Source organism: Arctopsyche grandis, chromosome 7 (genome assembly GCF_051622035.1).
Source record: "Arctopsyche grandis isolate Sample6627 chromosome 7, ASM5162203v2, whole genome shotgun sequence".
Classification (NCBI taxonomy): domain Eukaryota; kingdom Metazoa; phylum Arthropoda; class Insecta; order Trichoptera; family Hydropsychidae; genus Arctopsyche; species Arctopsyche grandis.
Window position 1 is genome coordinate 16,668,078 of NC_135361.1, and position 13,827 is coordinate 16,681,904.

A 13,827-nucleotide genomic window follows, 5' to 3' on the forward strand; every position below is an offset into this window, starting at 1 on the left:
GATTTCTGAATTTATAACCATAGTAGAATTACCCGTTGGAAGTCCCTAACTGCTGAGTATTTAAGATTATGACTTGGAATTTAGATTGTGAGCATTACATTTTAACAACAATGAAGAAGATGGAACTAGTTTTGGGAAAAAAACATTCATTAATAGACTTATTTTGTTTATTTTATATTGTTGCAAGATATATCAGAGAGTCTAAACACACCATTACAAAACTCGAAATCCTCGGCGGTAGTTATCTAGGGTTTGTTTGGATTAGCTACAATTTCTATACCTGCTTTCTATTGGATTTCTAAATAATTCTAGTTGGAAATATTGGTGAAATTTTCAATGTGGCGGACTTTCAACAGAAAAGACGTCAATCAGCACTCAAAGGGTTAATGAACTTTGCACAATACTAACAAATATCCAACTACAAATGAAAAAGGTTCGACTTATATTACAATATTTATTTAAGATTAATAATAATGATATCAAAACACATTTCAAGCATTATAAAAAATATAGTATTATAAAAAAAATCATACATAATAAAACAAAATAATTTATAAAGTGGCTATTAGAGTTGAAGTGTTTTCTATGACAGTTTGATGAGGATTGCAAGCTTGACGGACGCTCATTTCCCATGTATCGAGCAATTGGCTCAGTGAGAAACGACGCGGTAGAGCAATCAGACGAGCGTTCAATGCATCACCGACTCGCTTCAGGAAAGGAGTAGCACCGTAATGTCCCGGTGGCATGAAGCAGCAAGGCGGAGACGCTGGATAGTCACGAGGAACTGACAACGAAACTGGTGGGACGCAAGGAAGACGAGAATCTTCCAACTGTGCCACAAGACGAATCGCTCCCGTACTCGTACCAACTTGCAAACCTTCCAAAGACACCTAAAAACGAAATATACTATATACTAAGAACTACATATTGATTAATCTTTCAATACAACTATGTAAAAGCACAAATATAAACCTTGAATCTACTATCAAGCCTAGCGATTTCTCCTTGCAAGACATCTGGTATATCCGGCAACGGTTCTTCAATTCTTTGCTTTTTAAGCGGTGGAGGCATATGTCTGCAAAAATATCACCTTAAGTTATTTCATATCAAGAGTGTGTGTATATTTGATGCATTTATTTTGAATTTACATACCGAATCTCTGGTCCGCAAAGAGCTTCCACACAGGGACCGAATGTCCGCTCAAGTGTGTGGCTTGCTACTGGAGATTGAAGACAATTGTTAACAACCTCTAGCAGAGGACTGAAGATTTGATGCTCCTGCAAATATAATATAAATGAAAAAAACCTCAAAAGTACTATTATAAAATGTGAAAAATCTTATTCATACCTTTATTCCATGGATGTGGAGTGGATTTGATTGAGAGTGAAGAGACATGCGTTCGCTCCACTTGAAATCGAGTTTTTCCAACACAGCTTCACATTTTAACAATGTCTCAAGAGGCATCCGCTTAGATGGATGCGATAAAATATCCAACAATTTTTTCATCTTAGTCAACTTTTCGACGTCTGCAAATAAATTTTCGCAATCATAATCCATAAACATGCAAATAGTTTTATAGTAATACATACATACATATTTAATACTCACTTTCACCGTCATTTACCATACGCTCAATCATTCTACGTAATGGATCTATGTATTTGGAGAGCTGTCGAACTTTCTCACGGTAAGCGTGATCGTCGCCTCCACCTCCACCACCTCCAAGAGGCGATGGAGCAGCTCCAGCACCTAAAGGCGTATTCAAAGATGACGATGGACTCGGCGCCATACCGACCGACCTGAAATATTCCAATTAATACGATATAATTGTGATTAATATCAAATTATCAGGCGGAAAGTAAAATTATGATGGTGGATTGAAATGGTCAAATCATGAGGATGGATGCTTAATCTGATCTTGAAGTTGTGCCTACACGAATTCATTCGTTTCAGATCAAAATTATCAAACGACAGAGAGTGTGATACAGAAATAAAAAGACTGGACATCACCATGTCTACGAAAATTGCAGCTTTATAAGTCCAAGCTTTGGTTTTCCCCGTATTTTTATAAGGAGTGGAGACATGAACAGTGCAAGCTTAAGAAACGCAGAGAATAGACGCTTGAGATTGGTTGACGGATGCTTAAAATCCCTTGGACAGCAAGAAGAACCAATGCCTCCATCCTGCAAGAGCTGATGGTTGCCGATAGGCTATCATCAATTTGTCTTGGCGTATCCTCCAGTTCTTTGGGCACATAGCCAAGCGAGACCATGACAGCCTGGAAAAATTGATCATTCTAGGAAGAAGAAGATCTCCAACAAGACCAGGGCTGCCACTAAGAAAACTGTAGTTGAGTCACTGCAAGCTGGAGAATGTCGAGAAGGCTGGAGGACCATGACGAGTCATATTATGGAAGTCAGAAGAAGGGAAAATCACGACCCTCAGACATGAGGAAAACGATGGTTAAGAAGAAGATGAAATAATATTATTAACAGCATATGAATAAAACCTTGGATGCTGTTGAAGATGTTGTTGCTGTTGATGCTGCTGCTGATTTGGATGATGAGATGATGGAGAGGGGGCTAAAGACGGACTCCCAACACCGCCAATGGGTCCACCACTTCCGACACCTAAACCTCCACTACCCACCGACATAGGAGATGGCATCGGTCCCGCCATAACACCTTTAAATCAATTATATTATATTAAAAGTAAATACATACGACAATACAGTTAAATTATGTATGATTATATATACCTATAGAGGCAGGACTTGGTCCACCCATTGTAGCGGGCGACGGTGCAGACGGAGATGGACTCTGTCGGAGAAATTGTCCCGGAGCACTTCCACGAGCTCCTCCAGCTTGAAACGGTGCCCCAGTTCCCGCCATCATATTAGTCATGCATTCGTTAGGCTTGCGTTGTTGCATGTGAATCATGTTTAGCTGATTTCCTCCGATATTGCCTGCATTGATTTGTTGTAATATAATAAAACCGAACGTGTAATCATATGTAAACAAGAAAAAAATCACTTCGATTCAGCATTAATGATTGATGACACACTTTTGCATATATTTAGCACAGTGTTGTTTACTGATGGGACGAATGTTTAAATACATATATCTTAATCGACTCATGACGGAATGCTACGGAAAATATTCGCACATGAACTTAGGTCATGTATTATCATTCTGAATTATACAACTTTGAATATATATAGTAGTGCTTTTAAGATGAAAATCCTTATATTATAAACGTATTTTGAAAATAATGAAACTCACCCATTTGATTGGGACCGACCATCTGTCCGGGCATGTTGGGATTCATCGAATTCTGAACCATCTGACTTGCCATAGGATTGTTTCCCGGCATCTGATTTCCCATGGGATTCGGACCAGACATATTAGCGTTCGGCATTTGTCCAGGCATATTCGCCCCACTCATTTGATTGACGACCTGCCCTGCCAGTTGGTTCGATCCCATATTGTTTGCACCCATGGGGCCTTGATTCGGCATCATCCCCATGCCGGGACCCATTTTATTCTGCAACTGCTGCTGCATGTTCGCTAACTGAGGCCGCTGATTGAGAGTTTGAAGTAGATTGGTCGCAGTTATCGGCGAATTCTGCTGCGGTGGTCCCTGTTGGTTCATATTGCTCTGAGGCACCATCTGGTTTTGTATACCGCCAACTTGATTAGAAGGAGCGCCCATGTTAGTCTGCGACACCTGCATCTGACCTTGTGGACCTGTTTAATGACATGACTTAGTATGTCTATAGCAGTGGTTTTTAACCAGAATATTAAAGATCATAAGAATATTAATAGATCATAAGAATATTATAACAGAACAAATTATGAATTTTTGCTGTGTTTATTAAATTTTTTGATAAACCTTCTCACACAAGTTTCATTAAACCCCATTTGATGAGCAATATCCCGAAACGCGATTCCCTCCTTCCTGAGATTCAAAATCACCGTTTTTACGTCGACCGACACATGGTACGAAGACGACATATTTGCGATGCGATGTTATTGCCACGAAAGTTTACACGGTACTGAGGGATTAATTGACCAACAGCATTGTTTATCCTCAACCTAACGGTTCATAGAATAGTTTAAAAAAAAAAAGATTGCGATAACTTATTGTTTACGCCAGGTAGAGGTTTGTCGCTCGAAATTTGGGCGAAAGGGGTCTACAGACGCTCCGGAATTCCGAAGACGTCTACCATGAGGCGACCCAGTTAGGAAAACTTACACAAGACAAAAGTTCTACTTCCGGCTTATGAATTCCGACCAAAAACTTATCAACTCTATGTTAGTACAAAAAGAATACAAATATAAATTTTCAGCTAAATATGTTTTCAGGGCGTGGAAAGAATCATTGTCACAACATTTTTGATTTTTCTAAGAGGAAAAAATCCCGCTTCCGGATTATTATATTTAGTGATTTTTTTATTTATTTACATCACATTGACACATCAATTATATTTGAATTTTTACGTGAAGAGCACACATGTTAAAGCGGTCGAAAAAAATAGTGGAAGAAAAAATTGAACAAGAGTAAACTGCCACTTCCGGTTGACGGATGCTTACCAACTTTTATACATAACTTGGTATTAAACTTAAAACTCTAGATATAAAATTTTAGTTCAATAAATTAAAGGATTTCTTAGAAAAACATAAAAAAACCTTGATTCTCTAAATTAAAAGTACTACTTTCGGTTTAGGAAAATATATTTTAAAAATATTGAGGTATAATATTAATAATTTCTATTACAAGTGAGAAATTTCAGTCCGATTTGATTAGTGCTTTGGGAGATAATTTAATTCAAAAACTTATAAAGAAAGAGGACGCCTATAAGGGGAGGTACCATTTCCGGTCGGTCAACTTAAAAATTTGAAAAAAAATTACAGTGTATCGATACAAATTTCAGTTCGATAGGACGAACAGTGTTCAAAAAATCCCCAAAATACACTGATACACAATAAACATACAGACAGACACTCACACAGAAACACAGACAAAATTTTTGTAGATCATGAAAACGTGATCAATGGTCGATTCTGAGTTCGAATCAGTTAAAATATGCTTCAAATATCATTGCGGTTGAGCACAATATCTGCGACACAATACAGGCCGTTCATACCATTTCGTGGAAACGGCAAGCCGGCGTCGAAACGGGTGGCAAACAAATGGACTATGACTGTCATTACTCATCCCAACATTATTCATTATATAATATAATGTTTTTTCCATATTATTTTCCAGAAATTTCTGCCAGCACCGTAATCCCGATATTCAGACTAGTTTCAGGACCGGGATTCACAGTACCAGAAAACACCGGGATCCCAGGATTGGGAGCCTTAATCACTACTGAGAATTGACCTAAAGTCGTACCATCACGTCATACAGGAGAGGCTTACCGGAGCGTGTGTAGCCCCCTACAATTTCAGGTCTACCGCAAGGAATACCTCTCCGGAATTCCGGAGCGTCTGTAGCCTCCTGAAGTCTAAATGCAGCTTTTTTTTGTCGCTCACTGTACATACTTAATTATTCAGTGATTAAAACCCGAATAGGATATATTGATCACACAAACGTAAGAATTTTTCTCGTAAAATTTTGAATAATATATTATTATTATTTTATACATTATTTATATTATTATTTAATTGACCGTTGTAAACCCCGCCATGTCACAAAAACACCAGTGGAAAGACGATTAGGTTGGTTACGGATTCACTTGTACAAGAGAAAAAGATGGTACGCAACGACCTCAATGCATCTCATGTTCCAAGATATTTTCAAACAAATCTTAAACCATCAAAGTTGTTGGAACATTTCAACAATGTGCATGGTGGTGAAGGTGCAGGTCATAGTCTGAACATCTTGAAGTCAAAGAAGGCTCGATTTGATGCCAGTGGTACAATCACAAAAATTATGTGGCGCAACAATTCAAAAGCTCGTGTTAGAAGCGTCTTATCAAGTGGCATATCTGTGCGCTAAGAAAAAACAAAGGCTCACACGATTGCTGAGGAATTAATAAAGTCTTTTGCATTAATAATTGCTAAAACTTTATTAGATTCTAAAAGACAAAAAAAATCATTCATTTTTCGATAATGGAATCAATCAAATCGAACAGCGAATCCAGGATCTTAGTTAAGATAGACATAAAAGTCAGTCCTCTGAAAATAAGCATACAACTGGATGAGTCAACTGACGTGGATAATTGCTACCAGCTCTTGGTATTTGTGCGATATATAAAGGGAAAAGAAATAATAGAAGAATTTCTATTTTGTATGTAATATGTAAATGTACATATGTTTTTTAAATAAACAATATATCTTGCGAATAAATGTATTTTTCTAAATTAAAGATTCCAAAACTAATTGGTGCGGCCCACTGAAAAGGTTAAGAACCACTGGTCTATAGCATATTAGTTTGACAGTAGAACATTTATATTAGTATTACCTTGACCGACGACGTTATTAGCGGCACCAGGTTGATTTCCTCCCGGTACGCTTTGATTAGGATTAGGAGTGCCGACGTTGTTAGCTTGATTTGGACCCGGACCACCTGGTAATCCCGGAGTAGCTACACCTACAACTGCAGTTTTCTTCAAATCTAAAAATAAGTTTAAAATGTAATAAATCATACATGTACAAAAATACATATAACAAATAAAGAACAGAAACTCACTGATATCTCTGAAGTGTAAAATCAATCTTGCTACCATGCTCAAATATTCTTCCTTAGTTTTCGCTTTCTGAAATACATGATTTTCCATCTCAATGCTATTACGAGATGTAGACATTCCAGACTTCTGTATGAACTCGTATCTAAAATAAAAATTAAATTGTAAGAAAAGCAATATTATATCTTGATTGCTCGGTAATTACAGACGGAAGATACACTAGTATGCATTTTTTAAGGTCTGGTACAGAACAGACCGGCAACTGCACGTAGACAGCAGTAACTGACACGATCTATTCATATAAATCAGCAGAATAGACTAGTGTTTAGCATATTATGCTTTGAACGAAATGGTCACGGCTTGAAATCCCACTGGGTTCTACCGGCCAGACCATGGATTTGTGACTCCAGGTCGATCGTTTCCTATTAGAGGTTGCCAATTTATCTAATTTTCATTGAAACGGTTCCAACAAATTGGCAACCTTAACCATTTTCTCGCAAAATCTCGAGTTTTGAGCAATCTCGAATTTCGCTGAATTATATAAAATGCTGCAAATTTACAATTTGACCAAAGATGTCTCTGTGGATGATAATTGATATGTGTTAACTTTGAATAATACTAATAATACTTGTATAAAATGTACAATGTGTCTGGCCAGGAAGGCGCATTGGGGTTACCTGTTAGGCTTCCTGGTATAAATTAAAAAAATAAATAAAAATATTATACAGCAGTACATGTCACCGAAATGTATCAAACAAAACCGGTTTTCTTTGCCCACTATGAAAATATTTACGCATAACGTGACGTCATAGTGGCGAGTGCACACGTACTAACGAAAGTGCGCATGCGCACATGAATATTTTCGGAAGCATCATATTGTGACAATATTGACTCGAAAATACGACGCAAGCAATATTGCGCCGTATTGTTGCGCTCTGTAATGTATATGTAAGCCGATTTTGCCTTGCACTCGGCCAAAACAAGTCTGAACGTGCCGAAACGTGCGCTGCTGTATAGTATGAATAGAAGTGGTATTTTCCGTGTACTGCTGTGCGATACTGTTGCCGTACAGTGCTGGATAATATGAATAGACCTTTAAAAATGAATAAAAACGAAGTTAAACGCAGCTAGAGATCATATCACTGATGACGGTGTATGTAGAACGATACGTCAACAATGTAACTTAATATAACAAATTGCGATTGCAAAATAACAGCATGAAACACGAAGCGAAAGCTTATCTCGTTGATTTTTATTACTATTGAAACTTCAATGCATTTTATAACAGTATATACTTTAGTCAGGATTATATCTCTGCATTATATATGTATAACTTTGTGTATCAAGTATCAAAAAGTAAATTTCTGAATGGAGACTTGTTATGAGAATATATTTATATTCAGGTTCGCCAGACAGAGATTGATTGAAATATTTGGGAAAACAATCTTATTAAGAACAAGGTTTAGTAATTATGTATATAAGTAAAAATTTAAACGCGTGTATATGTTACAGTCCAAGTGCACATTTCGTTCGTTCACGAATATACTAGTTTGTTCATACACAAACCAAAATGGCCAGTTATAGTGTAGACAGAAGAACAAATCTACAAACGAACTAGTTTGTTAGTTCATACACAAACGATTAGGCATAAGTTTGAGTATTCTCAATCGTTTGTTCCATCCTTTATGTACTACATATATATGTTTACCCTTGGCTGTAATATTGTTAAATTAGCAGAAAAGAGAATTATAGAAACGTCGTAAAGTGGCTTCCATAAGATTTCCCTTTTAAATACTTGGTGTTTTGACTGCTAAAAGTTTCATGCGACACTTCCGAGTCTATTTGAAGATAGCTTTTGACTGTTAGCACTAAACTCAAACCAATATTTTGTGTATGAATGAACTAGTATGTTCATTAATGAACACTTGGACTGTAACCTCTTTGAATTATATACATATATATAATTCACCTGGAATTCGACTGGATCTCTTTGAATTATATACATATATTAAATATAATTCAAAGAGGATTTTGTTTCAAGGTGAATATTTTGTTAGTGAATAGCGAATTTGCCAATTAGCGTCAATTGTCGATTCAACTTTGCAATGAGTCAAAGTGGTCCATTAGCACAGATGTATGTATTTACATAAATTTCAAACTTTGGACTCGACTATACATACATATGTATTTAAAATATGGTTGTACTAAACAGACTATGAAAGGATAAAGTTGATATCAAATTGAAATAAGTATAAAAAATATATATATCAAGAAAAGAAATCGGATGATTTGCATTTTACTAATATTAAATACATATAAAACATTTATATGTATTTACTTACTGTATATGAGAATTCGCCCGTCTATTGAGTCGGTCGGTGAAGTTAAGACTTTATTTATGTACCTGGAAATCGTCTTACACATATGAGCAATCGATTGGACATATTTAAAATCAGAGTCTGATTGTGAGAAAAACTTCAGTTCGGAGTCATCGTTATTTAACGACTTCACAGCTCTGTTATTTTCTTTGGAATTTTCCTCATTGCAAATAATTTTGAAGATTTCTAGGCCTAAGACTAGAGCCGTAGCGATGTTTGTGGCGACCTTGACAAATATCAAATATGTCGCCCCTTTATTATTTATTCATTAGATTAAAAGAATTTATTTCATTTAAAATAATACATATTTTTTTTAAATATATTAAACAATTTAGAATAAAATTACAAAAAAAAACAAGATTATTTTTTATATAACAAATGTCCCACATTGACAATTTCGCAATAAATATCAAATTATATAAAAGGAATCAATTCAATTGAACACAATTAAAATTTCGTGGTTTTTATTTTTTTGTCGTTTATTTATCATTAATTTAATTTTTGTTTCAAATAAATTTTTCTTTATATAAAACCATATTTTTTTCTAAAACGGTAACCTATTACATTATTAACAACTTAACTATTAATTATTACAGATAGAAAAAACTGAAGACGAATTTTCCGTCAATTTGGCTGTAGCAAAGTCTGTTATTACATATATTATCAAAATTTATATTACTTGCTAATTCACTTTGTATTGATAATATACATACTTCGAATTGATAATCGCTATTGACTAAAGCCTTTAATCGATGTTAACTAAAGCTCTTATCTGCCGAAGCCACTATTGCAGGCAAGTGATAACTATACGTATCGCTAATTCGATATTGAGATAGGATTCTTGTAAATCCTATCTATCTACATAGTATATTTAAAATATCAATGTGATACATTCTAATTGGGGGTCTAGTTCATTTAGAAATCGATCACAATCTATTTCCAAGTACTTTTGAGAATGTTGTATCCCTTGGTTTTCTAAATTTTGTTCAGTGTAGTCAATAAGCCCTCACTAGTTAAAAATACCATATGTATATATATTACAAATGGATATTTCAAAAACACATCGAATTAACCTCAAATTTATTTTTATTTTATTTTATTTAAATAGGCACACATACAGAATAAAATATAAAAAGAAAGTTGTATAATGAGACAAAAAATAATAATAAACATAAATAAAAATATAATATTCCATTTACAGTGAGCACCACATGGTGATATAAAAAAGTAAAATTACAAAAACATCAAGATTTAAAAAAAAAAGAAAAGAAACAGATAAAGAAAAAGATACAGATAAAGTAAAAAAGAAAAAGAAAGACTATAAGGGTGAAGAAGCAAATCAACCACATATTATTTTCTTCACCTTTGTCCTAAAAATACTAAAAGAGTCTCTAAAGAGGTCAGGACAATCATCTAAGCTATCGTAAATACGGCATATACGAACGATTGCACTATTGAAAGAGGTGTTGCTTTGACAAATAGGTGGATAAAAAAGATTTGTGCATCTGGTGAATCGGGCATTAACGTTAAAATTAATCTCGCTTAAAACAGACGTGTCAAGAATACCATTAGCAATCTTATATAAAATTAACAAATCAGAAACCCTTCTACGCTGAGACAAACTTGCAATATGGAAAAAAGAAAGTCTGTCATTATAAGATGGTAACAGTTTTTTAAGACCAGTCTTATAGGATAAATGGCGCAGAAAACGCTTCTGGATTGTTTCTAAGTGCTCAATGTGAGTTTGGTAATAGGGAGACCATATGATTGAGGCATACTCCATATTACTACGAACTAGACTGTAATAGAGTAGAATCAGAGTATGGGGATTCTTAAAGGGCTTCGCAACTCGGCAAATAAATCCCAATAGTTTATAAGATTTAGTAACAATATGATTAATATGTTCATTAAATGATAGTTTGGAATCTATAAGTATACCTAAGTCTCTGGCACAATTTTTTGCTGTAAGATCTACGTTATTAATATTGTAAGTAAAGTCAATTAGGTTACGATTTCTGGAAAGTGTCATTGAGAAGCATTTAGAAATATTGAGATGCATAAGGTTTACATTACACCATTCAGATATTATATCAATGTCGGATTGTAATTTTAAGCAATCCGACTCACTATTGATAGGATGGAAAACCTTAAGATCATCGGCATAAAGTAAGCATTGACACTTCAGTAGGGGGATTAGGTCATTAATAAAAATAATAAACAGAAGTGGTCCAAGGTGAGAACCTTGAGGAACTCCTGAAAGGATTATTTTAGGGGCAGATGAGAAACCTTTAATTGTAACCAATTGACTTCTCAAATTAAGATAAGAAGTTAACCATCTAAGTAAATTTCCATGAATTCCAAATTTAGATAATTTACGAATTAGCAAACCGTGATTAACCTTGTCAAAAGCCTTTTGAAAGTCTGTATATATAACATCTACTTGTGTACGAGTATTAAGATATTTATAAATTGTGGTAGTGAATTCAATAAGATTAGAAACGGTTGATTTTTTTTTAACAAATCCATGTTGTTCCTGTGCAATTTTAGGCACTACATGAGAATAAATATGATTATAAGTTAAACATTCAAAAATTTTAGCAAAACAGGATAAGATACTTATTGGTCTATAGTTATTACAAAGTGATTTATCGCCAGACTTGAAAATAGGTACAATATTGGCTAGTTTCCATTTAGAAGGGAATACACCAGCAGATAAAGAATTGTTAAAAATTATAAATAAGGGTTCTACAAGTTCCAAATAACAAGTTTTAATAAAGTATGGAGGTATGCCGTCAGGTCCAGCACCCTTATTTACATCTAAATTTAATAGGACATAAGTAATCTCCTTTTTTTCAACATATATTTTATCAAGGCAGTACGAGCAATTGTCAATGTGAGCGTCCACATATGAAAGGGAGCAATCATCATTGTTATGCACAGATGAAAAATATTCAGAAAACAATTCACACATATGTAAGCAGGATGAGGCACAAATGTTATTAAATCTTAAAGTTTCGGGCAAAGAATTACCCTTGCATTTAGACTTGGTGTAAGAGCAAAAGCATTTAGGGTTCGATGAAATGCGGGATTCAATATATGACAAGTAGTCAGTATGGCATTTGGACAACAGTCTCTTGGAGCGAGTTCTTAATAATGCAAAGGTGTCGTAATCTCTGGGATTACCAAAGACTTTGTACCTTTTATGTACTTTGGCTTTTTCCTTGAGACATTTCACCAATGATTTACTGAACCAGATTGGATATCGGCCAGTGTCAGATACAATTTTCTTTGTAGGTGTATTGTTACCAATAATACTGTATAATGTGTTGTAAAATACACTGACCGATTCATCAATGCTCAAATTATTAAAAAGATCAGACCAATCTATTAATGATAAATTAGTTCTGCAATTACCAAAATTACATTTTCTGTAATTCAGTACAATGTTATTACATAAGGGCTTAAAATATTTTATCTTCTTAACAACTAAGAGCACATCGAATGCTGGATGGTGTTTATCCAACTTACTAACTGGACATGCTATAGATAAGCTAGATGGTTCAAAGCTACATAAGAATAAGTCCAAAATACGACCATTAAAATTTTTTATATAATTATATTGACATAAATTACCATAAGCCATAAGATTAAATAACAAGGACGATTTCGGATCAATGGGATTGTTTATTAACATTTTAGTGCTACTAGAGTCTTTTGACCAAACAATGTTAGGTATATTAAAATCACCAACAATAATGAATTCATGGTTGGTATCAGTATTAGAAAAAATTCCATGACATTTTTCATAGAAAGCCTGTAGAAGATTATTATTTAAGTTAGGGGGTAGGTAAACTAAACAAATGTTAATAATAAAATTACAATTTAGATATATCCTAACCCAAAGATCTTCAACAGTGCTTTCCCAAGATAATAGCCTAAATGAGGTAAACTGTTTTTTTATAGCTAGGAGGACACCTCCACCTTCCTTTTTGGAGCTATTCAAAACATCTCTGTCTCTACGGTAAACTATATATCTATTATCAAACAATTCTTCGCTAAATATGGAGTTATCAAATATTTTTGAGGTTACGAAATTTTTTTGACTTCCATAACGATGCTCATATATATGGGTGTTTAAAACCAATATAAATAGGGAAGTAAAGATATGTACGAGTGAAGGACCGAGATGAGAAAAAATGAAGAAATAGACATTTACATTTTAGCGACGACATTCTGCCTGAAAGAAGGAGTTCTCCACGAGGTCTCGTCAGCTCCTGCACTGAAAGGACGCAACTCCTCCATCCTGGAAAACCGTGGAATACAATCGACCGAACTGGTTGAACCAGAGCAAGCTCACGTCAAATGAAACACCGAAACTGATAGCGTTGACACTACTCGCATTGTGTTTCAGCCAGTATACGTTATTTGTAAATGTAGATTGTATCTCCATATTGGTTCGGTGATTACTGGTCACAAATTACTCGTCACAAAGTCACTAAAATCTCTATAACGGAACATCTGGCAGCCGAAAAGTCCATCATACTAACGATAACTATCATAGTAACGAGAACTTGAGTGCCAAATATTGTGTATTCGCGATTTTCGTGGCAAAAAATGTCTTTATGACCAACCCAATGTGACGAATAGTCCAATTACCCTCCATATTATATTCGGTTCGGTGATCACTGGTCACAAATTACTCGTCACAAAGATTAAAAAGTCACTAAAATCTCTATAACGGAACATCTGGCAGCCGAA

The 13,827-nt window shown here is 34.8% G+C and overlaps 1 protein-coding gene across 1 annotated transcript; it reads right to left on the reverse strand.

Annotated features, from left to right (window-relative positions):
- Positions 1–436: 436 nt before the first annotated feature.
- Positions 437–13,473, reverse strand: MED15 (mediator complex subunit 15). Its single transcript, XM_077434882.1, has 11 exons — positions 13,286–13,473; positions 6,697–6,836; positions 6,469–6,621; positions 3,282–3,746; positions 2,759–2,965; positions 2,510–2,684; positions 1,609–1,799; positions 1,348–1,526; positions 1,153–1,277; positions 973–1,075; positions 437–890 (listed from the first exon to the last, which is right to left on the reverse strand). The coding sequence occupies exons 1-11, from the start codon at positions 13,369–13,371 to the stop codon at positions 552–554; spliced, it is 2,163 nt and encodes a 720-aa protein (XP_077291008.1). The 5' UTR covers positions 13,372–13,473; the 3' UTR covers positions 437–551.
- Between the last annotated feature and the right edge of the window lie 354 nt (positions 13,474–13,827).